Source organism: Pezoporus occidentalis, unplaced genomic scaffold, assembly GCF_034315485.1.
Source record: "Pezoporus occidentalis ecotype Australia unplaced genomic scaffold, CSIRO_AGI_Poc_V1 ctg229, whole genome shotgun sequence".
In the NCBI taxonomy this organism is placed as follows: Eukaryota; Metazoa; Chordata; class Aves; order Psittaciformes; family Psittacidae; genus Pezoporus; species Pezoporus occidentalis.
Window position 1 is genome coordinate 1,236,735 of NW_026914169.1, and position 22,471 is coordinate 1,259,205.

The 22,471-nt window shown below is 45.6% G+C and overlaps 1 protein-coding gene across 1 annotated transcript in view; it reads left to right on the forward strand.

Annotated features, from left to right (window-relative positions):
- NLRC5 (NLR family CARD domain containing 5) overlaps window positions 1–21,717 on the forward strand; it is a gene marked incomplete at its 5' end in the record, with an annotated part of 40,528 nt that extends 18,811 nt beyond the window's left edge. Inside the window, 33 exon segments of the mRNA XM_062621320.1 lie at window positions 135–165; window positions 167–219; window positions 1,239–1,255; window positions 1,258–1,315; window positions 1,462–1,491; window positions 1,493–1,549; window positions 2,184–2,299; window positions 3,181–3,379; window positions 4,045–4,152; window positions 5,051–5,058; window positions 5,061–5,136; window positions 5,221–5,283; window positions 6,164–6,247; window positions 7,662–7,681; window positions 7,684–7,726; window positions 8,139–8,222; window positions 8,299–8,382; window positions 9,016–9,102; window positions 9,432–9,512; window positions 10,060–10,143; window positions 12,235–12,318; window positions 13,024–13,098; window positions 13,181–13,264; window positions 13,966–14,013; window positions 15,356–15,493; window positions 16,309–16,392; window positions 17,449–17,532; window positions 18,391–18,474; window positions 18,567–18,656; window positions 19,194–19,277; window positions 20,382–20,410; window positions 20,413–20,464; window positions 21,609–21,717. Coding sequence (XP_062477304.1) covers window positions 135–165; window positions 167–219; window positions 1,239–1,255; window positions 1,258–1,315; window positions 1,462–1,491; window positions 1,493–1,549; window positions 2,184–2,299; window positions 3,181–3,379; window positions 4,045–4,152; window positions 5,051–5,058; window positions 5,061–5,136; window positions 5,221–5,283; window positions 6,164–6,247; window positions 7,662–7,681; window positions 7,684–7,726; window positions 8,139–8,222; window positions 8,299–8,382; window positions 9,016–9,102; window positions 9,432–9,512; window positions 10,060–10,143; window positions 12,235–12,318; window positions 13,024–13,098; window positions 13,181–13,264; window positions 13,966–14,013; window positions 15,356–15,493; window positions 16,309–16,392; window positions 17,449–17,532; window positions 18,391–18,474; window positions 18,567–18,656; window positions 19,194–19,277; window positions 20,382–20,410; window positions 20,413–20,464; window positions 21,609–21,687 — 2,398 coding nt within the window.
- Window positions 21,718–22,471: the final 754 nt, after the last annotated feature.

Here is a 22,471-nt window from a genome sequence, read left to right on the forward strand (position 1 = left end):
TGCTGATGTTGCCTTTTCAAGGGGATTCTTTATTTTGCTGTCTCCTCCTTTATTCTCTGGTTATCTGAAGGAGTGAAGTTTACAATCTTGTTTGCAATCCTGCAGATCTGGACTGTTGATTTCTTTCCTCCTAGACTGACAGACAGTCATTTTCAAGCCAGTGACCATGGAGAAGCTGTGCGCAGTCCTGAAGGAATGTAGCAGCATCTCTGAGCTGGAGTGAGTTCTTCTTAACTGTTATGATCCTTATCTGCAGTTCTTTGGGATACTGAGAAAATGCCACTTGTTTGTTCTGCAGTGCTGTACGGAGATGTGGTAGAGATGTAACCTCATGTTATCTGGGCTAATATCCTTTGCCAAGGAGACATACAGTTCTAATGCTCTTTTAGGGCAAAGGTTGCAGGACATAAATTTAGAAAGGGGCTGCCTGATCACTTAGCCTGACTTCAGGTATTGCAAAAGCTGGGAAACATTGTTGTGTCATTTTTGCCTTTGGGCCATTTGAGGGCAAAGCTGCAGAAACTGAGGAATCCCCCCCAAACCAAGGGTGGGAATCTGTGTTTTTGCTGGTGATCCCATGTATGGTGTGCAGGGATCTTCAGCACCAAAGTACTTTTTTCTGTTTGTGCTGTGCTAACACCAAGAGATGGGCAGATGCAGCCCTGATGGAAGGGCTAGCCAGCACACACCCTACATCTAGATTTTGAGGCCAGAAGAGGGACCATCCCAAGCGTGTAGTCTGTGCACCACCATCTGAGAGCTGGCTATTCCCTTAGGCCTGGCAGCCTGTGGAACAGATTTTTAGCCTTTGCTCTTTTTAAGCAATTGTGTCCCTTGATCTTACATGGGCTGTACCCTGTTGTAATCCTTAGGCTCTATTATCATAGCATAGTAGCCTTCTCCAGGAGTAACCCAGGGCTCCTCTGTCTACATCAGTCACTTCTCAGAGCTGGGGACTTCTGGTCCCTGGTAACTGCATTAAAAAGGACCCCTCAGTCCAGAGGGGTCACTTGGTGGACATGAAAAAAGAATGTGCCCTGAGCTGGATTTTTGGCTGTCCTGTGTTGCTTATTTCTGGTCTTTGCTTTTCCTGTAGGCTTTACTTGTAGTGGAAAAGGGCAGTGCATATGTTGGTTTGATTAGGGTGCCTGTGCTGTTTCCAGAGCTCCTGTTATTGAGAGCTGATTATTCCTGTTCTTGTTTTCTATGAAAATTAAATGTCTTTCTTTAAATCCTAGCCTATCAAATAATTATCTGCGGGACTGCTGCAGCTGTTTCAGTTCCTCCAGAATTTGAAAAGGTTAAGTTCTCTCAAGTGAGTAGCTCCTGTTTCTCCTTACTCATGGATGAGTTTTGTGGGGGTATTGGTTGTGGCAGCACATTTGGGAAGGGCCTGGGTGATGTGGTGTAAGTTCCTGATAGCTTTGCTTGCAGCAGCTGATTTCATCTGCTCTTCCTGAGACTTAATGGCAGCCACATCTCCCTGAACTCTGTTTTTCTTAGCTCAGTCTTTATCTACATTGGAAGACATTATAATAGTGGACCTCAGGTATGACCAGGAGTACTTTTCCTATTTTTTTCTATTTAAAGCCTCAAGCTGTGGCATTTGAGGAGTGATGGAGGAACATGTCTTCAAACTCTATCCTAATTATGTTCTTTTCTGATTACAGCTTATAATACAGCCAGGTGGTTCACGTAGCCTTCTGGGACAGAACCAGGTAAAATTATTCCCACTCTCCCTAATCCTTTTGAACTCCTAATGAAATCTTAAATAGATTATAATGTGAGTCCCCCAGGTGTGACAATTACAGAGTCATTTTTCTCCAAGCTCCAGTCAGGGTGCTGGAAGAAGGGTGAGCTGTTTCATGGCTGAACAGCTTGAGAGTATGGAGCAGACAGAGGTATCCAACTGCTAATCAGGGATGCTGCCATCTCCCTCCTGGGCCAGGGCAGAGCAAATGCCCAAGGAGCTGAGTGGATGCAGAGTGCTCTGGAGACTGGAAAAGGGATGATAAGGCCCTTGTGATGATGTGAGCTTAATTCTGGCAGGTGGTGGGAAAAGGCAGATGAGTGTGAGGCCACTGCCAACACCTCACCCTCTTCCCCAGCTGCAGTTTGGGGAGTCAGCTCCATGGGGGCAATAACATCAGCATAACTCAGGGAATAAACCATTCTTTCCCCAGGGTCACAAGTACCAGCAGATGGAGAAGTGATTTCCTCATACATCCAAGCATGAAGAAGAAGGACAGTGCTTTTGGAATGGCCAGCCCCCAGAACACTCTTTTTGTCACCAAGGAGTGTAGGGAGAGGTGGCTAGGGGAGCCTGTATCTGTAGTGTGTGAAGCAGACCCATTCCTCCAGCTGTCTCCTCAGAGAGCTGTCTTCTGCCCTGCCTGCCTTGGGGGGGGCTTTCTTGTGTTTTTATCCCATCATGACTGATGCCCCATGAGACACCACTGGAAAAAGTGCATCTTTAGTATATCTCTCTTCCATTGTCTTCCCTGCTGAAACTGCTCAGGGAGGCCAGTCCCCAGAGTAATACTTGTTTATAAGGGAAGGTGTCTTGGCTGGTGTAATTTGGCAAAGCTTTAAAGAGATTGGGCCAACTGACATCAACCCAGGCCAACAGATATTTGTGCTTTGGGGTCAGTGGAGGGACACAATGATATGCCAGAGGTGGCTGGGTGAAGAAGGACCAAGTCCCAAGTCTGACTCTCTTGGGACAGACTTGGGATCTCCACTGCTACATGCATAGATGAGAAAACAATAGGACATGTTTTGCTTGACTGGGTTTGAGGGGTTGGCCTTGCTTTCCTGCAGAGGAAACTTCTACCCATACAAAATGCGATACAGATCTGGCTGGCTACTACATTTGTCCCATGGAGACCTCCCAGTTTGTCACCCAGGAAAGTTTATGAGATTTCATTCTTGGAGAAGGACATAGGAGGCATGATTCCCAGCCTTTCTCTGAGGGAGCCAAGACAGTGCTGAGCAGTGAAAGAATTGTCCAGTTTCCTCAAACAACTTAAGCACCAATGATGTGGCTCTAGGGAGGCAACACCCAAAGTGACATGCTATTTTGGTGGACTGGATTTCTTGAATCAGCTCAGAGCTGGTGAAATCATCTGGTTGTCACGGGTTTTGACTTCTCAGTCCTAGACTGTGGGTAGCAAAACACAGGTAGTGGAAGCAGGAGAGTTGCTGTAAGTCTTGTCCTAGGATGTGAGGCTATGGGGCTGTTGCCGTACTGTGGTCATGGGGAATGTTTAGCTCCTGAGTGCTTTGTTTGCTTCAGTCTCAGGGACTGCAGATTGGGTCCAGAGGATGTGACCAGGCTGTGCCAGACACTGGCTCAATGTCCCCAGCTGACACAAATTGAGTAAGTGTTGTGCACTTGGCAATCCTGTTTGTCTATCGGTCTTCCCATCCTGCAGATACAGTCAGTGTTCAGGTTAGCAGCCAGTGTAAATTGGCTCTCCTAGCCACGGCCTTCTAGAAATCCCTGCAAAGCTTCACCCAGGTGCTTAAATAAACTCACACTTTCTACTGTCCTCTCTGTTTCAAACATGCGCTCTCCTAAGTCTATCATGTCAGTGTGTAAACATCTCAGAAGACATTCATTTCATAGCCTTCCTCAGTCATGTGGCTAGACACAAGTAGTGTCACCTCAAGACCCTGGCTTGTAGTATAGCTGCAGCAAGAGCACCTGGCCCACTAAACCATGAGATTAACTCCTGAAGGGCTGGGCACTCCAGGAGTAATAACAAATAAAACCATCATAATACCCATATTTCATGCACTAAATATGTCAGTAGCATCACTTTATAAATTTACAGTAATGAAAAGGTAAGAGTTTTAAAACTGGAGTGTTAATTGGCTGTAGGATGTAGAAAAACACAGAGATCAGCCTGGTGGGACTAAATCTTGTGCAACTTTTAGGGCATTTCTGGACATGTCCTTTTTCAGAATTTGCTTATGCACATGTGTGTGCACGTCCATTTATAGTTTATAAAAATACTTACAGATTGTCCCAGTTTCTCTTAGAATTTGTTTCCTTCCATGTTTTACAGTGTCTGGAAATTCATCATGTGACCAGAGCATTGAGAGATTACTGAGCTTCCTGCCATACCTCTGTCATCTGAAAATACTGAGGTAATGTTTGGGGTCCCTGTTCTGATTGCTGCCAGGAAACATTGGTTTGGAAGGTGCTAATACTACAGCATATTTTAGGAGCATTAATTTGTAATTTTAGATTAACAGGCTAGGCAAGGAAAACGCAGAAACTCCTTCACACCTGTTCGTGTCTTGTTTCTAGAACCGAAGCAGCACTGAACCTTTTTTCTTTAATGATACATAGAGGGGGATAAAGGACAGGAGGAGAAATACCCACCTTAAGCACAGCGTCCCAGATAATCCTCACTTAGCAGGTCCCATGCAACATGAATTCCAGCAGCCATAGCACATGTAGGACTTGTTGATTGAACATGGCGACACACACCTGTGCACACACATGTGTGGTCTGTATCTCACAGCTCTGTCCCTGCATGGATCTGGCATCCTGCCACACTTGGTACCAAAATGTTTCCTGGAAGCATATCAGCCATTTAGTTTGGGAATTTAGGCTAGAGAGGTGCTGCCAGGAGGGGCTAAGGCACTCCCACCACATTGAGAAAAAGCCCATAACAAGCTTCGTCATCTTTCACAAGGTATTGTAGCATGGGGGAACTGCAGGTGTTAACAGACTGAATTTGCTCACTCAGGAGGTTGCTTCCAGTCTGGAGTATCTCTATGTCAGTAGCTCTGAAGAGGAGCTCAGTGTAAACCTTTGGTCTGTACTCACTTTTTAGTGAAAGGAGACTAAATGAGACTCTCTTTTAGTTAACGGAACGCTGAGTGCCAGTACTCAAAACTTTAGATACTGATCTTGAGTTAAATGTGGTGAATCCAGCCTTTTGTTTCAAGTAAACAGTGGGAAAATTGGGCTGTGTATATTGAAACCTTTCTTCTTGGGAGATGATTTAATCCTTCTTTCTTGCCCCTCCTTTCTCAGTATTAGGAATAATTTTCACTGTGTTGCACTGTCCTGCTTATCAACTCCATCAACCTGTGTGAGAGGATCAGAATGATAGAAATCCAGTAAGATGAGCCCAGCAGCTCACCTTCAGAGCTTGACATCTTTGAGGAGCATAGCTGAAGGACTGTCTTCTGTGTTTGCTTCAGGTCAAGTGAAAATACTTTATTGCATCTAGAAGCAACCATGCGAAGCCAAAAGACATCCTGCAGGTACTGACATACAACAGTTAATTATAATTCCCTTGGTTTGAGTGGTGCAGGTAGACAAATCTCCTATTGTATGAAGAACTCATGGGCTGGTGATCAAGGAGCTTGGGCTAGTAGCTGAAGGTTTGTGGCTCAATTCAGCTGCCTACGTGCAACTGAGTACCATTTGGGTATATTGGGGTGGCAGAAGCCTGTGCTTTTCTTAAGTGGCTACAGGACTGCTCATGATATTAGGAAGTTACCTACTGTGAGGGTGGTGAGGCCCTGGCACAGGTTGCCCAGAGAAGCTGTGGCTGCCCCATCCCTGGAAGTGTTCAAGGCCAGGTTAGACAGGGCTTGGATCAACCTGCTCTAGTGGAAGGTGTCCCTGCCTGTGGCAGGGTGTGGAACTGAATGATCTTTAAGGCCCCTTCCAATGCAAACCAGTCTGGGATTCTATGATTACCTTGAGTTGCACCAGAATTTGCTTCACAAACAACTGAACTGAACCATAACCACCACATTTTCTAAATGTGTGCCTCAAATTCTGGGTGATAATCTTCATGTGAGCATCAGTGTGATGCGTATGTGATACATGTCTGTAGCGTCTCTGGCAGGAATGCTTGCTGTGTGCCTCCATAGAAGACTGAACATGTCTCCAGTTAGGTACCATGGAGATGGCAAAAACTGTGGAAAGATGTGTTCCCCACTTGTGGTTTTTCATTACCAACCTCAGGGAGGCATTGTGAGAAGTATCAAACACTGGCACACTTAAGGGCATTCATCTCAGTGGATGTTGCACAGAGTCTGGTGTAAAAATGCAGCTGCTGATGGGTAGCTCTCATGGCTCAGGCTGACTGTGGTTGCCAGCTGTGCTTTAACAATTTTGCTGTGTCATACGCAGGCTGATGGACTGTGCCATTGGTCAAGGGCAGACAGATGAGCTCTGCAGGGTCCTGGAGCAGCATGGCAGGCTGGCAGAAGTGGGGTAAGTGTGGCTTGGGTTGCTACCATTGCCTTGAACAGGAATCACTGAGGGAGAGCTGGGCTGGTACAGCTCAGCACTGTCTGGGGTTTCCCAGCCCATCTGTGCTATGCAGATAGACTCCTCAACTCGTTAAAGTTGTAAACTAGGTATGCTTTTATTCAGAGCTGAGCCGCATGGGGGATAGGTCCTACAAAAGCATGCGTGCCTCAGTGTTGTTTCCCTCTACGTTTATTCTCTAAAGTTATATATATGCATGAGGTTGCACAATACGCCTATACATATTCATGTCCTATCCCTACTTCGTATTATAATGAGCCAGAAGGTCCTTTGTGCCTGCGCAGTGCCCCTTCGGGTCATGGGCGAGGGTCTCAAGATGAAGTAAATGAGTCTTCCTCAAGTCTGAACTTTTCACCTGTAGCAGTCATGCAGGCTCTTTAGGAGTCTGGTCAAAGTCCAAACCATGAAGCTGATCTTCACTGGAACTAAGTGACTGTTCCTCCTCCTTATCAGTCTGTTTCTTCCCCTTATCAGACTGTTTCTCCCCCTTATCAATAGCCTATTGCCCTGGTACTGCATGGTAAGCTTGACAGGTATTTGCAAATAATGCTTTCTGTTAAACAGGCAAGATTCCTTTATCCCCCGTTGTACAACCCCCCTGTACATTGGTCAGCCCTCCGCATCAATTCCACAGGGGCAGGTCATCTCTGTGTAGAAGGGCACAGGTATTCAGCTGTACTAGTTGTTGGCACGTATCTGTAAATGAACATCCTCAGGGTTTGCTCTCTGAAACCGTCATCCCTAATTTTCTTCAATATGTGAGATTTCAGAAGTGAGTCTGTTGAAAGCAATGTCAAATGTTCTTTACTTGGATTTGTGTCTTTATCTCCTTTCCTCCCTGGCAAAAATACCCCCTGGGTTCTGGACTTTTTGCACTGGCAGGAACTGCTCTTTCTCATGGATTCAGTTCACAAGGCTGGGCTATGCTGCGGAACTGATCTTAGCAATGTTTATGTTCATGTAGATCAGTTGGATTGTTGCGAATGGAATTTAAACACTTCCATTCATCCCTGCAGGTAAATGTGGGTGCTAAATCTTCTGGCTGGGATGTTTTAAAGCAGATCATTCTCCTGGTTTAGCTCTTCCCAGCATGTGGTAGAGAGTGCAAGGACAGGAGGAGGCAGACAAAAGCAGGGCAGAACAGGATTGCTTCTCCAACCGCTAGTGCTGCCTTACACCAATTTAGCATTAGCAAAACCTCATTTTCCTGAGCTGGTTTATTGTACGGAGAGGTGAGTCAGTCCAGGTGCCCTGTCACTGTATTGCTTTGGGCAGTTTGATGTATTGTTAAATTCTGACCATTGGGAAAATAATCATTTTCCATCCTAATTTACCCTCACTTGTCTTCTCTGTGAAGTTTATGCTCCAAAGCAACTTTACCATCAAGTTGACAAGCAGAGATGACCCGAGAAGGATTTTGAGGTAATGGTACAGATTTTTTGGTGTGATTTCTTTAACAAAAGTGATATCCTTTTTCTAGGGACAAGGCAGACAAAACCTCTTGTAGCCCTTAGCTCCTGTTGCAGTGATGTTTTACATCACAGAGAATCCCACATCCTTTTCTCTTACTGCTTCCCTACTGACTCTTGCTTAGGAATCTGTAGGTGTGCCTACACATGACAGGATGCTACAAGAAGTTGCACCATTAGCTTACATATATGTTGTATTAGAACATCTTGATAAGATGCTTTTGAAATGCTGCCACAATCTTTTTTGGAAGTCCTGCAAGGTATTTTGTTCTCTGTGGGGAAATGTTGTAATGCCTGAGATTTCTGAGTCAGAAAGTCTGAACTGTTTTAAGGAACTCAGACTATTTACTTTCATACTGTTTCAGACTCACAGAGTACAAATTTCAACCAGAACACTTGGAAAAGTTGTGTTTGCTCCTGGAAAAACGCACTGGTCTGACAGAATACATGTGAGTTAATGACTGCCTGAACCCATTTGGGTGGGCTCCTTTGTAAGCTGCTCATTACAATGACCTTTGTTTCTAGATCCTTATATAACAATGTGACTGTCCAGGCTGCAGAAAGACTTCTGCATTCACTGAGAAAAAATCTGGGTCCTCTGTAAATCAGGTACTATGTTGCTGTGCTGTTTTAGACACTGATATGAGGCATCTGGTCATCTAAGATCTTCTTTCATCAAAACCAAAAGTGAAATGTGCTTCTTCCAAAGACAGGTAGGATTGGCCTGAGAAAACCCCAGGGGTGACTCTAAGTTATTGGTATTTTGGCTTTATTTTCTTCATTCCTACTAAGCATCATGTAAAGCTGTAGCCATAAACTGTGCTGTCTTTGTAGACCCCTACCTGCCTCACAAAGAAGCTTGCTAATTCTGGTGAGCCCATTCCTACTGTGTCCTCACCAGAGCGTCCCACAGTTCACCTGGGTAACAGATTCTTCACTTGTCCCAAAATGTGTTGCATTAGAACACAAGAGCCAGACTTCTCACTGCTGTCAGAGGTGTGCAGGCAGGAGGGAACTTGGTGTTTGTGTCCTCCTCTGCAGGGAAGCTCAGCTGCTTCTCTGTTCCCAGTTTGCATCCTGTTTCCTATGTACTGCCCCAGGTTACTCCATCATTACTCAGATGAACAAAGCTCAGGGTTCTGTTACTCTGTGTGTAACAGAGTACTGAGCACTCAGCTGACAGAGGCAGAGATTGATCCATGCATGTGACTAAAGCACAGCTGCCTGTATTCTGCTTTGCAGCATAGAAGAGCCTTGGGTACATAAATAAATTGTCATGAACCTTATTTACCTGGCTGTCCAGACCTGTGGAAACATTACTGAGATCAGGTAAGTAACAACTAAAGTTCTGGTATCTTCCAGATACTTTCTTTTAGCCTGATACTTTTCAGGAAATAGGATTGAAGTGCTTAGAAGATTTGTGGTTGCACGCATCAGGGGGTTTAGCGGGAAGGACACCATGTTCCTGGTAACCCTTTGGAGGAAAGGTGCCTAGGCTAGGCTGGCTCTAGTACTAGTTTAACCACAGCACATCTCTTCAGAGATGGGTGGTTAGCATTTGTGCACCTGCATAGTCCTGACCCATCCAGTCCTCATGATTTTTCTTATGGAGAAACAGCATTTACCTTCCCTCAAGATTTCAATCTCTGCCTTTCCAGGATATGTAAAGAGAAAAACCTCTTCCAATTAGGTGTTAGGTTCCCACACTACCTGGAGAAGGTGGAATCAGACGTTAGCAGGTGAGAAAGTGACTATTTATCAATATTTTCTGCTTGTTCTGAAACTGGCCATGGGATGAAAAATATCATCAGAGTGTCTGACACTCTGGTCTCTCTGGGCTCAGTCTCAGAGTGCCTCTGTGCCACACATGTGGAAGAAACCTTATTCATGTGCCTGTGTCTTTGGGGCCACCCTGCTTCAGGCCCTTCCTGGACCTATACAAGGGTAAACAAATCTGCCTATCTTTGCTACAGGAGCAGGAGCACTCAGGAGACATGAGCACTTTGAAGACTCCTAAGACAAGCTTGCTTCTGCATGAATGTGTAGACAAGAGAAAAGCATTAGTGTCTTTTTCCCTTTGTGTAGCTGAAGAAGGCAGCAGCTACCTTCTTGTGCAGTTGGGGAAGGGCTGTGTTTCTCTACACTGGACTGTGGTGTAGATGGGACATAGCAGGAGAGTGTGCATTTGCAAAGCTCTACACTCTTCCTAATCCTGGCCCTAAGGGGCACCAGATAATGCAGTGAGTGTCTGCTGCTCATCGACAGTTGTGTGTGTGTATCCTGCAGGTTGAATCTGTGCAAGCCAGAAATCCAGCATGCTGGCTTCCACCAAAGGGTTCGTGAAAACTGTGCTCAGCTTCAGGAATTGAGGTGAGCTGCCAGGCACTGGAAAGGATGTTTTGGGGAAGGGAGTAGCTTGTGCTTGTGTGTGAAGGAGAGCACACAGCAGGGCAGCGGACAGGCCAGTGCAAGGTCCCAGTCCCTGCCCTCTGGTTTCCCTATGTAGAGTGTTTGGATGGAAAATAAAATAAAAAAAACTAGTGGCTTCCTGTGGTATCCTTTAAAGGCATCCAAATCTTTTCCCTGTGGCCAGGTAACCTATACTCTCTTGTCATGGCTGGGAGCACCCATGGGACTTTGTGAAGTATCAATGTTGTGACAATTCTGCTGTGCCCCACATCAGTGTGCTTTATTTGTGCGGTTAGTACAGGCCTGTCATCCTCTGTGAACAGGCCAGATCTGTTGTTCTGTTCTTGCAGATGGTCCCATATTGAACTCCACAATGAGCTCACAGCCCAGAAAGCCAACCGTACCCTGGGCTGCATCAAAAGGAGCGTGACCAGCAGGTCGAAGGAGGTGATCCTGCCCCTCTACTCTGCTCTTGTGGGACCTCACTTGGAGCATTGTGTGCAGTTCTGGTGTCCTCAACATAAAAGGGACATGGAACTGTTGGAACAAGTCCAGAGAAGGGCCACAAGGATGATCAGGGGACTGGAGCACCTCCAGTATGAAGACAGGCTGAGGAAGTCGGGGCTGTTCAGCCTGGAGAAGAGAAGGCTGCGTGGAGACCTCATAGCAGCCTTCCAGTATCTGAAGGGGGCCTATAGGGATGCTGGAGAGGGACTTTTCATTAGAGACTGTAGGGATAGGACAAGGGGTAACGGGCTAAAACTTAAACAGGGGAAGTTTAGATTGGATATAAGAAGGAAATTCTTTCATGTTAGGGTGATGAGGCACCGGAATAGGTTGCCCAGGGGGGTTGTGAATGCTCCATCCCTGGTAGTGTTCAAGACCAGGTTGGACGAGGCCTTGGGTGATATGATTTAGCGTAAGGTGTCCCTGCCCATGGCAGGGGGGTTGGAACTACATGATCTTCAGGTCGTTTCCAACCCTAATTATTCTATGATTCTATGATGAAGAAGAAATGCTAGCTAAGATTTTTCTACCTCTTCCAGAGCTGAAGAAGTTGGGTATGTCCATGCTGGTTTCTCTTCCACATCTTTATCATTTGCTCAACCAACACTGATCCTCTCGGAAACACTTTTTGTCAGGAATATGGCCATCAGCTCTGTGATCTCTCCTGGGCCATGTCTAAGTTGCAAACTCAGCAGATCTCTGCAGTTCATACCAAAGGTGGTTATAGGGGCTCCGTATACATGTCTTGAGTTTTTTTTCTTCTCCCCTTTTTTGAAGTGAAAACAATTTGAGACTGAGACCGTAACTCTTTTTTGCATTGCAAACAAGTTTATATCACCCTACTGCGCGGAAGAGATTTTTCTGGTATGAATTACAGAATGGTTTGGATTGGAAGAGACCTTAAAGCTTATCCTGTTCCAAGCTCCTGCCATGGGCAGGGACGCTTTCCACTAGACCAGGTTGCTCCAAGCCCTGTCCAGCCTGGCCTTGAACGCTGCCAGGGATGGGGCAGCCACAGCTTCTCTGGGCAACCTGTGCCAGGGCCTCAGCACCCTCACAGGGAAGAACTTCTGCCATCTATCTAACCTGAACTTCCCCTGTTTCAGTTTGAACCCATTGCCCTTTGTCCTATCACTACAGTCCCTGATGAAGAGTTCCTGCCTGGCATCCTTGTAGGCCCCCTTCAGATACTGGAAGCTGCTCTGAGGTGTCCATGCAGCCACTCAGTCCATTTCACAGCCCTCTTCAACTGCCTGTAAGAAAGAGGCAGGCTTATAAAGGGCATCTCTGCCCAGTGAAATGGTGGGGTTGTTTGGCTGAGGCAGAGACTATGCTGTTTGGTACGTGTACATCATGTGAACATGTCTTAACTACTTAGTCCTTGTAGTCCTGTACAGAGGAGGTGTGGAAATCTCTCCAAACGTATGCTTCCTGATGTCTGTGCAGGCTGGAGTTTGTGTTAGGGCAGCTTGCCTGTCAGTGGAGTAAATTCTTTCTCAGTGTGCTGGGACCTGAGCTTCGTATTTGATCCTTGCTCTTTTGCAGGCTGACATCTAGCAGTGTTATGCCAGCTGGAATGGACTACTTGATCTTGGGCTTCCAGAACTGCCAGGCCATTAAAGAACTCAAGTGAATGTTGTTTCCAGGCTGTCCAGTGCCTGCCAGGTCTTTCTAGAAGCTTTAGTTAAACTGCACCCTCTCTTCTGCCTGCACCCTATACAGATGTCATTTTCCTAGTGGCTGGGGGACTTCAGATAGGGAAGAAGCAACAATTCCTTTTTATTTGCAAGAACGATGAGTGAGCAGGATAGAGATCAGAAGTCTGTGGCAGGGAATGTCTGGTGAAGAAATCATATAGTGATTGGTAGTGTTTTTTGCATGATCTTGTCCCAGCTGGGGACAAGATTGCTTTGTTTCCTCTATAGCAATCCCAGACACAGTATTTCATTCCTGGAGGATGATTTGGTAGCCTGCATACAAAGGAAGTTTTTCCAGGCACCTGCACGGAAAGCATCCTTCTGTTATAAAGTGTCACTGGACCGTGTGTGGTGGTGTCGCTAGAGTTTTGCCGTCTTGTGGTCACAGCAGCACCTTGCTCCATGAGGAGCTGCATTCTTGCTCCAGAAGTTTGGGATCCTCTTGGTGTTTCATCAGAATACAAACACGTCCAGAATAATTGCATTAGAGAGAAAAACTGAAAACTATTCACAGAAACTAGAATACATTCCCACTTCTCCTCAACTCTTGTCCTGCTCTCCTCTGCTCTGAGTGCTTGCATGACTGCCTGTTGGTAGTTAGTTGTTCCTGTGTTACTCCATCTTTTGGCTTGGGCTAAATGAAACTCAGCAGTGCTGCTGTTCCTAAGCTTGTGCTGGGGGTTTGTGAAACACCATCTCTGAAGAGGCTTGTGTAAGTATGTGACTGCAGCTTGCCTCTAGTCTGGCTTGTGGTACTGAATAGCAGCCCATTTTCCTGTGAATGTTCTTTCCAGCTTGAACCACAACAGTATTCGTAATGATGGCTGCTGCATACTCACGGAAGTCTTGACGAATATGCACTACATGAAGGAAATCAAGTAAGTTTCTCCATTCTTGCGGTCCTTCATCAGCAGAGAGATGACCACTAGCGGCAGCATTTGCAGAGACCCAGATGTGCTTATACACAGTGTTGTAACAAAAGCAGGGAGGTTGCAAAACACTCATGTATGAGGTACCTTGTGCCACAGGAAATCAGAGCTTGACATTCAGAAGAGGAGAATTTGGTCTAACCCCCCCCTCTGGTGCAGTCATGTAGAAAATAGTTTAAGCAGACTCTGGATTTAAATCTTCTCTGGATTTCCTGGGATGCAGAACATTACCAAGGACTCTCTCCTGAGAGAGCACCAAATCCAACATTCTCGTGCTCTGAAAAGATGTGAATCTAGAGCCAGCCCCAAGCTTGTTCTGCTGTTTCTCCTCCCGCCCTAGCCAGGTGCTGTCCATTCTCCACTGCAGTAGTTTGGAAAATAATAATTCTCTGTTCTCTGTCTTGGTATTCTGGCTGAAGTAATTTCGCACCCTGTAACAGATATGCTGATGTTGATTGTTCTTTGCAATTTTTTAATGCCTCATTAGCAGCTATTAGTCTTTGATGAAATAGTTGAGACAAGCAGCTCTTTTGATTCTGCTGCCAAGGTCAGACATGTCATCCAGCAGATGGGACATGTTAAATAAGATCTCATACTCTGCTTGGTTGTTAGCATTTCCCTTTAGAACACAACCTTTCTTCTCGTTAAAGTTTAAGCCACAGCAAGATTGGAGATCCAGACCTGATAACTCTAGCTCTGTCCTGCTGGAAATGCAAAACTTGGAGAATCAAGTGAGTCCCTTTGTTTTGTTTGCAGTGGTTTCGGTTATGGCCACAGATAGTGGGGAAGCCTGTGTGGGAAGCCTTGTGCTGGCTTCATTTATGCAATGTTCCATCTTCCAGTCTTTCAGCATAATTGAAGACCTTACACAAAATCACAGAATCCCAGACCGGTTTGGATTGGAAGGGACCATAAAGCTTGTTCAGTTCCAACCCTCTGCCACAGGCAGGGACACCTTCCACTAGACCAGGTTGCTCCAAGCCCTGTCCAACCTGGCCTTGAACACTGCCAGGGATGGGGCAGCCACAGCTTCTCTGGGCACCCTGTGCCAGGGCCTCAGCACCGTCACAGGGAAGAACTTCTGCCTAAGAGCTCATCTCAACCTCCCCTCTGTCAGGTTAAAGCCATTCCCCCTTGTCCTCTCTTTACAGGTCCTTGTACAAAGCCTCTCTCCAGGTTTCTTTTAGCCCCTTTAAGGACTGGAGCTGCTGCAAGGCCTCCTGGGCCCTTCTCTTCTCCAGGCTGAACAAGCCTAGCTCTCTCAGTGTGTCCCCAGAGAAGACCTGCTCCAGCCCTTGGAGCATCTTCAACAGAAAGTGTTCTTTCTCATGCCCTCCCCATGTACAGCTAGGATGGCCAATGACTTTGTCTGCCATGCAGAGACTCTCTGAGAGTGACGGTTATGACCACGTCCTGGAGCAGTCACCCACAGAGACGTGATGGGCATTTGCCAGCCTTCACTAGCTGTTTGCACAGAGATCTCTGGCTCTGTTGTGTCCTGGAAAGTAAATCTGCAAGCTTGTGGGGAACTGTACAAGTCTCATATTCACACAGCAGTTTCTTCAGGCTCTGTTGTGTTCCCAGTGTGGTGGCCCCCATGTTCCTACACTGCTTACTTTTACTAGTGGAAGTAGGGGTGAAATTGGGAGTTTATCCAAGTGAGAAGACAGTCTCTAAACAAGGTTCACTCTCAGAGACATGGATTCAAACTGTCAGTCCTCCATGGGAGTGGAAATTAGAACATCCAGGCTGCTTGTTAAGGCTCTGCTCTGGGCTATTCGTTATAATCTTTAGCAATTAAAAAAATGGCAATGACTTGAACAAGAAAAGGAAATTCACAGTTCTGTCTGGGAGAGGGAAAACTGCTCCTTCCCCCAGTACCTGCAGGGACAGGAGTGACTGAGCACTAGGCAAAGACACACTATAAATCCCCAGGCTCTTCCAGAAACCTAAGTCTCTGGACACACCACTACAGCCCTGTTTAGTCCATGATTGACCCAAGTCTCCTATCATGCCCAGCAAATAGTGAAATACTTTAAGTTGGTACATTCTGGTTCTTGTTCAGTCACTGAGAGTCTTTTATGCTTATTTTAGCCTTTCAGGGAACATTCCTAGTTCTGCTGGAGGGGTGAGGCTGATGGAAGCTCTTGTCTATTGCAAACATATGGAGGAGTTACTGTAAGTGTGTAATTTCCAGTATCCCCTCAGGAAGCTGGGCAAAAATCAGGACATAGAAACCAAATCAGATATGACTCCAGTAAAGCCCACATCAGTTTTACCTGTGGTTCTTAGGAAAGCAGGGTAAAAACTCATAGCAACATAGGATAAGTATGTGTGGCACTGGGTGTGGAAGGTTTGGGATTGGTTGTTCACTCTGAGGTTCCCAAGAACTGTACATGAGTGGGGAAGAGCTGAATCTGTGGCTTAATGGGCATATGGGCTGAACAGTGCTTATGTTGCCTGATAAATCAGCATTAATCCGTATAGCTGCAGAAATGGAGGGAAGGTGACAGAGGCTTTCCTCAGCCAGATGTTTTTTCAGTCATTCCATTATAGACCAGTCTATAAAACATATGTGCCCTCCCATATTAAATAAACCAAATTAAAAAGGAACAAATGAAGAAAAGTTACAGTTAAAATGGTGGAGCGCTTCATCACACCTTTCAATTACATTGTACTGTACTAAGGCACATATTAAAAACTGCAATTTCAGTTGAATTCTAGCTCAGGACAACTCAAAGGGAAGTCATTGTGCTCCTGAGGAGTGCAAGGCTGTTTTACTTCCCTGTTTAACTTCTGCTGCAGGATTACAAAACCTAGTTGCTCTTTCCCCCTGCCCTCATTGTCCTTTGAATCATGGACATTAGCTCCTTTCAGCATAATCCCATGCATATGTGGGTGAGGAACGGGGATCACAGGTCCCTGTGGGTGACACACATGTGAGGGATGAGGCACTGTAGTTCTCTGCCAGTGACGTTCAATTTCTGCTTCAGGCTATCTCAAAATTTTTTTGGAATCGGGCCAGCAGTGAAACTTGCCCGCTGTCTGCTTCACATGACCAGCCTGAAGGTCCTGCAGTAAGTGTTGACCTCTGCCCCAGGAATGTTGGCTATCCTGGGAATATGTGAGATGGTTGAAAGAAGGCATTGGAAAAGGCATAGGCTGCAGTGATGCACTGGTCTCTTGTTTAGACATTATTTTCGGTGTGTGAGGATTGTGAAACCCTCTACAATTACTCTGAAGCCTCAAGTCACATCAACTATTCTTGTGTAATTTCTTACAGCGTTACCTTTAGATATAAACCAGGTATTGTATATACAGTAAAATAACTCTTCTGATGGGTTATTTTAGCTTCTGATGCCTCGGGCTGTCCTTTTGTTCTGGTGTACTGTAAACATAAATAAGAGTACCTTTTGTGGTTCTCAGTGTTTTGTGCAGGCACCTCTGACTTATTTTTAACCCTGAATCCAGTACTACATTTTTAAAGCTTTTATGGAGTCTTTCCAAGGCTCTAACATGCAAGACTTTCTCATATTGTTTTACAATAGCAAAGCAAGAAATTTGGGAGCTAGAAGAGCTCAGCAGGCTTAGTTAGCCTAGTGGTGTGTCTTGCAGCATGTGTCTAAGGTATGATCAAAAGATAACTTAGAAAAGGAATCCCAGTGGTGAGAGACTTTAGTCTTCTGGGTAGGTTCTTGTCTTCACTGGAAAGATGTTAAAAAATCTTCAGACATGGGAATTCCCATCTGCTTTTTGTTCTTTGGGCTGTTCCCCACTCATCCCAATCTGATCCCACGTGCACAGAACTGAGGACAGACTCCTGGTGGTAATATGCAGCTATGGCTTTTGCAGTGACTGGCTGACTGTGCTCCTGCCTTGTGAGCATGGCCAAACTCATGAACTTCCATGTCCTTGGGGCTAAGGGTTATGGACAACAACTGGCTGGCCACATTGCTGGCCCCCACTGCTGCCTCCCTGTTTTCCAGGCCCCTTAAGATTAATCCACAGGGATTCCAGGTTATTACCAGCTGGTTCAAAAGAAGTAGCAATTATCTTCTTGGCAAATTAAGTATGAGCTTTTATTACAGCTTTATTCTAAAATAAGCCTCCAATGCTTGTGTTTCTTTTGTTAGCTTGCAGAACAATAACATTGGGCCAGCAGGAGGCATGGAGCTGGCCAGAGCCCTGGTGGCATGTGGGCTGCTGAAAGAGATCAGGTAGGACATGGTAGATACCTACCATCCCATCACTTGGGATGATGTCAAATGGATGGATCGTATCACTCTGTGAGTGAGAATTATTCCAGCTCACAGGCCTGAGACTGTCACACGGGCTTAATCCATGCTCAGGGTGACAGTCTTACCACCCCTCCTAGACATTTCACATAGGTTGAGAGGAGACACTCCGAAGGTCACTGCAATGCTCTACCTACAGGGCAGCTTGGATCGCTTCAGATGTTAAACCTTGTCTGCCTGTGCTGGCTTTCTGTGGCCACATGCCTTTGAACTACTGTATGCAGTGACCTAGGGAGAGATAAAACTTCTAAATACAAAATTTGGAGAATGGAGGTGATGTGAATTACCTCTTCCTGCTTCATCTGTGATGTCACTGTTCTTTGCTAACGTGTTTATTGTTAATTAAAAAGTTGAATTAGGATGTTGGTAATTTAGATGTGAAGTATGTTAGAATAGGGGAGGTATTGCCATGGTTTGTGTCTGCTGGTAGATGAGAACAGAGCAGCACATCCTGGTGAAGGGTGTGAGGCAGTTACTGCTGCCCCCTGTTTCTTTCGAGAGCCATGTCTTCTTTGCATTTTCACTTACTGTCATCTCCTCTCAAGTCACAACAGTTGCAACTCCAGTATAGAATCATAGAATAGAGTTGGAAAGGACCTTAAGATCATGTAGTTCCAACCCCCCTGCCATGGGCAGGGACATCTCACACTAAACCATGTCACCCAGGGCTCTGTCCAACCTGGCCTTTCTAATTCACATAGTTATATTTTGTGGTGGCTTTTCTCTCACTGTATCTGCTTTTTTTGTGGCCTCTCAAAGCTTTTCCATTAACCTTAACAGTTTATCAGAAAATGACCTTGGGGAAGGAAGTATCTATGCCCTATCCGAGGGGCTGCCATGCTTTGAACACCTCTGAAAGATTGAGTACCAGGGCAGAGAATGGCTGGCTTTGGTTGTATTCCCCACTGGTTCTGATGCCAGCACATTGTGCTATTTTTCTCTCCCCACTCCTTCAGCTTGAAATTCTGTGGAATCACTGATGATGCTTCAAAATCACTTTCTCACGGCTTCTGACAATGCTCTTCCCTGGAGGAGATAATGGGAGTGTAGGGATGGGTGGGGGGAGACCCTGCAACACACAGGTCACTCTTGTTTTAATGTCTGCATCTATTTTCAACTGCAGTACACTTCTGATCCTTCTAAATATTTATTGATACCTGCCTCTAAATAGTTTTTAGTGATAAATTTACTAGTCATTTACTAATTGACATAATTCACTGCTACAAATGTCCTGGTATAACTAGCAACTTACTGGAGTTGCCCTGGAGTAGAGGTCTGTGCTCAGCAGTCATTTCCATCTTTTTCACCTCATTCCCTGGGCCTGCAGGACTCTGGAGATAACCACAGTCCTCAGGCTCTGTGGTGACACACCCTGATGTCTTACTATACATGTGCTATACATGGAAATATGTGATGAAACTGAGGAAACTCCTCAAAATGAAGCTTGTAGAGCCAGGGAATGTTTACCTGCCATGATATGAGGGTGATAAGCTCTTGTAAACAGGCTAACCTGTGAGGGGTAGACTGCTGCTGTTCCCTTGAGTTTTACTACTGACTCACAGTTGGGATTTCTTGTGTCTTAGACTGTCGTGGAACGCCCTTGGAGATGGAGGAGCTGGAGAGCTGGCCAGTGCTCTCGCAGGGATGGAAAAGCTGAAGCTGTTAGAATGAGTGCAGCCTTGGAAGCAACACCAGGAAGACTTGTTTTTTTGTTGTTGAGCCTTCAGTCACAGGACTTACAAAAAGGCAGTGTACAAAACAGACAGACAGGCTTCTTGCCTGCTTCTTCTTGCTTAGCCTGCTCCATGCACTGAGGGCCAGCCTTGCTTGGGTGATACATAGGCATTGAAGTAGCCCTTATTTTCTTTAAGGTGTTTGCAGCATAGGTGTCTGAGCAGAAGCTAGTCTGTGAAGGCCTTCTGTTAGAGTTGGGGAAGACGAACTGGTATTTGTAGAACATGACTCATATCACCTAATAACCTCAGGTGAGCTGCCTCCTTCAAGCTTCTACTTCTCTTCAGTGTCTGGGATGTTCTAGATGGGTACTGTGCTCAGAGAGCCTTCCTTTATGAAAGCCTGCAGCAAGGCAAGCAATCCATCCCCAGGATGGAGCAGCCAGATTGTGGGTGTTGGACCATTGGAGTTCACAGGAAGCTGGGATGCAGCTCCTATGCTGGAACTGCAGTGCAGCCAGCAGTAGGGATCCATATTGTGTACTGGCCTGGTGACACCACAGCCCAGCCCTGTTAATGGGAGAGATTTTCATCTTCTGCTCAAGAACCGTTCATGGAACTTTCCTCCTTTGGAATACATGGTACATGTCTTACATCCCTCAGCCGTATGAAAACAGTAATCTGTGGGTCAGAAGTTGGGGAACTGAGTTTTGTTTGTCTTGGACAAGGAAACTGTATAGTAGAGCCTGGCTGTTTTACAGGTACAAGCAGGAAGGTTGTGGCTAAAGCAAGAGAAGTTGTTAGTAGCACTTTTTGGCACAAAGGTTGCAGTAAGATCTTTTAGAGTGCTTCAACAGCAAGACCTCTGCTTACAAGCCCTGTTGCTAGGCAGGGGAGACAGGGACTAGTGCAGACACACTTCTTGCACAAATAGGGCCATGGTATTACAGATGAGGCTGATGTAAGTTGTATGGCATTGCTGCGCTTATGCATAAGTGTAGCTCTTCTGGAACAGGAGAATCAGCCAGGGATTATTCAGCTGTTTTCCGCTCTTGATTTGGTTTTGGATTTTAAAACTGTCGTTTGTTTTTAAAACAGTCTGGAGAAAAATCACATTGGTGTCTGTGGGCCACAGAACTGGCAGAGGAACTTGTCAAATGCCCAGAAATTCAGTTCATAAGGCGAGCAGTTCTCATGGAGCTCTGTGGCTGGGTATTGGCTCAGCAAGGGGAAGTTGGGACAGTCTTGGGATAGTTGTGACCCATGCCAGCCTGCTGCCCTGAGTTAGCTGGCATGGAATAGGGTGTTGCAGGGGATGCAGACACAACCCAAGTAAGCTGAGTGTTTTCTAGACCAGCTCCACTTCTGCAGAAAGTTGGGGAAAAGAGATTGAAAAGCTTATTGGCTTGAAATGACCAAAAGTGAAATGACCAAAAGTGAAGACCCAGTTGTGTAACGTCCTTATCAGTAAGTTGTCGCGTTTTTTCCGTTTTCTTTCTCTCTACATCCGGTTTCACTTCTGAGATATGTTCCTGCTCTGTCACACTCTGTTCTGGGATGTGTATCTCACAAATACTTGGATGCCTGATTTTTCCCACTCTTTGTCATTGTGTCTCCAAGTATATCAAACTCCACTAGAAACCTCCTGTAGAAGAGACCCCACTCATCCTTCACTCATTTGAAAAGTCCTTTTTCTGAGAGTGCCTCTGAGAACTTTCTGGTTACACAGGTCCCATAGCCAAGTGTCTGCTCCTGCCTGAACTGTCTCTGCCCCAGAACTGGCTCTGTCTTCCCCAATAGTGAGAGCAATCCAAGAGCCAGAGGAATGTTTCTGGTTCCAGCTGGAACTTGGGGCCCTCTGTGCTTGCTCATCTTGATGGGCACAGCACAGCATGCAGTCCATTTGACTCCTCAGGGCACTCTGCTTCACAGGGTGGAGGCCCACTCTGGGCAGCTTTGGGGTAGACTACACCAGATGAGGTAGATGAAGAAGGATGGCTCATGTCAACCATGTTGCTTTTGTGTGACTCAGTTCTTCCTCCGCTTTCTGAGATTCTAGTGGCCTAAGGACTTTTCAAAACTTTAAGTCTCTCTCCCAAGCTAGATGAGTCCATCTCAGTGGGCAGGCAGCTGCTGAGTTGCTGCTGTGACAGGGGGATATGGCCATACCTCAATCCTGTGTCCTGCATTATGACCTTACCTCAATCCTGTCTCACTGTCAGGCCTGCTTTGATGAAATCCCAAAGCTGCCTCTTCCACTGTCTTCAGCATGCCACCTCCTTGCTCACCATGCTTAGTCCTGCAGTAACATGTTTGTTGTTGTAGGCTGTGGGACAATCCAGTGCCCAGAGGCCTGGCTGAGAATTCGACAAGCCAAGACCCAAGACTGTGTTTTTCCTTCTAGCAAAGAAGAGCCCTTGCCTGACTGGGAATTGATCTTTCCCCCACTGCCCTTAAAAATTGTACTAAAGAACCCAGGAGATCAAAGTTGCTACATTTACAAACCGTAACTATTAGGTCTTCCTTTGCTGCATAGAATCAAATGTGAACACTTTGGGGTGTTTTGATTTTTGTGAGCTTTTATTATACAGAAAAGTGAAAGACTGTAAAGAATTGTTGCTGAGCAGGCAGTGTTCTTGGAAAAATATTGAATCTCTCTTCAAGGGGATGAGATGTATCTGCTCAGGCATTCAGAAAGCCAAAATCATATTTCATTATCTTTAATCCCAATTAGAACACCTATAGGGTGCTCCAATGGAAGAATCCTCCAGGAGAGGATGTGAAATTATTTATGTAAAATTGTAAACTGTTGACCCTGTTAAAAATATACTCAACAGGCTGTTTGAAAATGGTGTATAACCATGCATGAAATACCTATGTGATTTTTAGATGAAAAATGGTGATAAGTGATTTTGTTTACTTCACAGCAGGCTCCATTTCATCCAGAATTGCCTCCGTTTCGTAATAGGAACTTTAGGACTTAAATTTCAAATCATTGTCCCCAGATGATCAGTGTTTATGCTATGATAAGATGGAAAGGCTGGTGTTGCCCTAAATTTCAGCAAGAAACTTTAAGCTACTATGGTTGTAAAACACTTTGTGAACCAGGGGGAATCACCACAGTCAAACAGATCTTTGTTCACCTCCCCTGTATTGTCTTCTGATGCCATCCCCTCCTCCATTTGAAT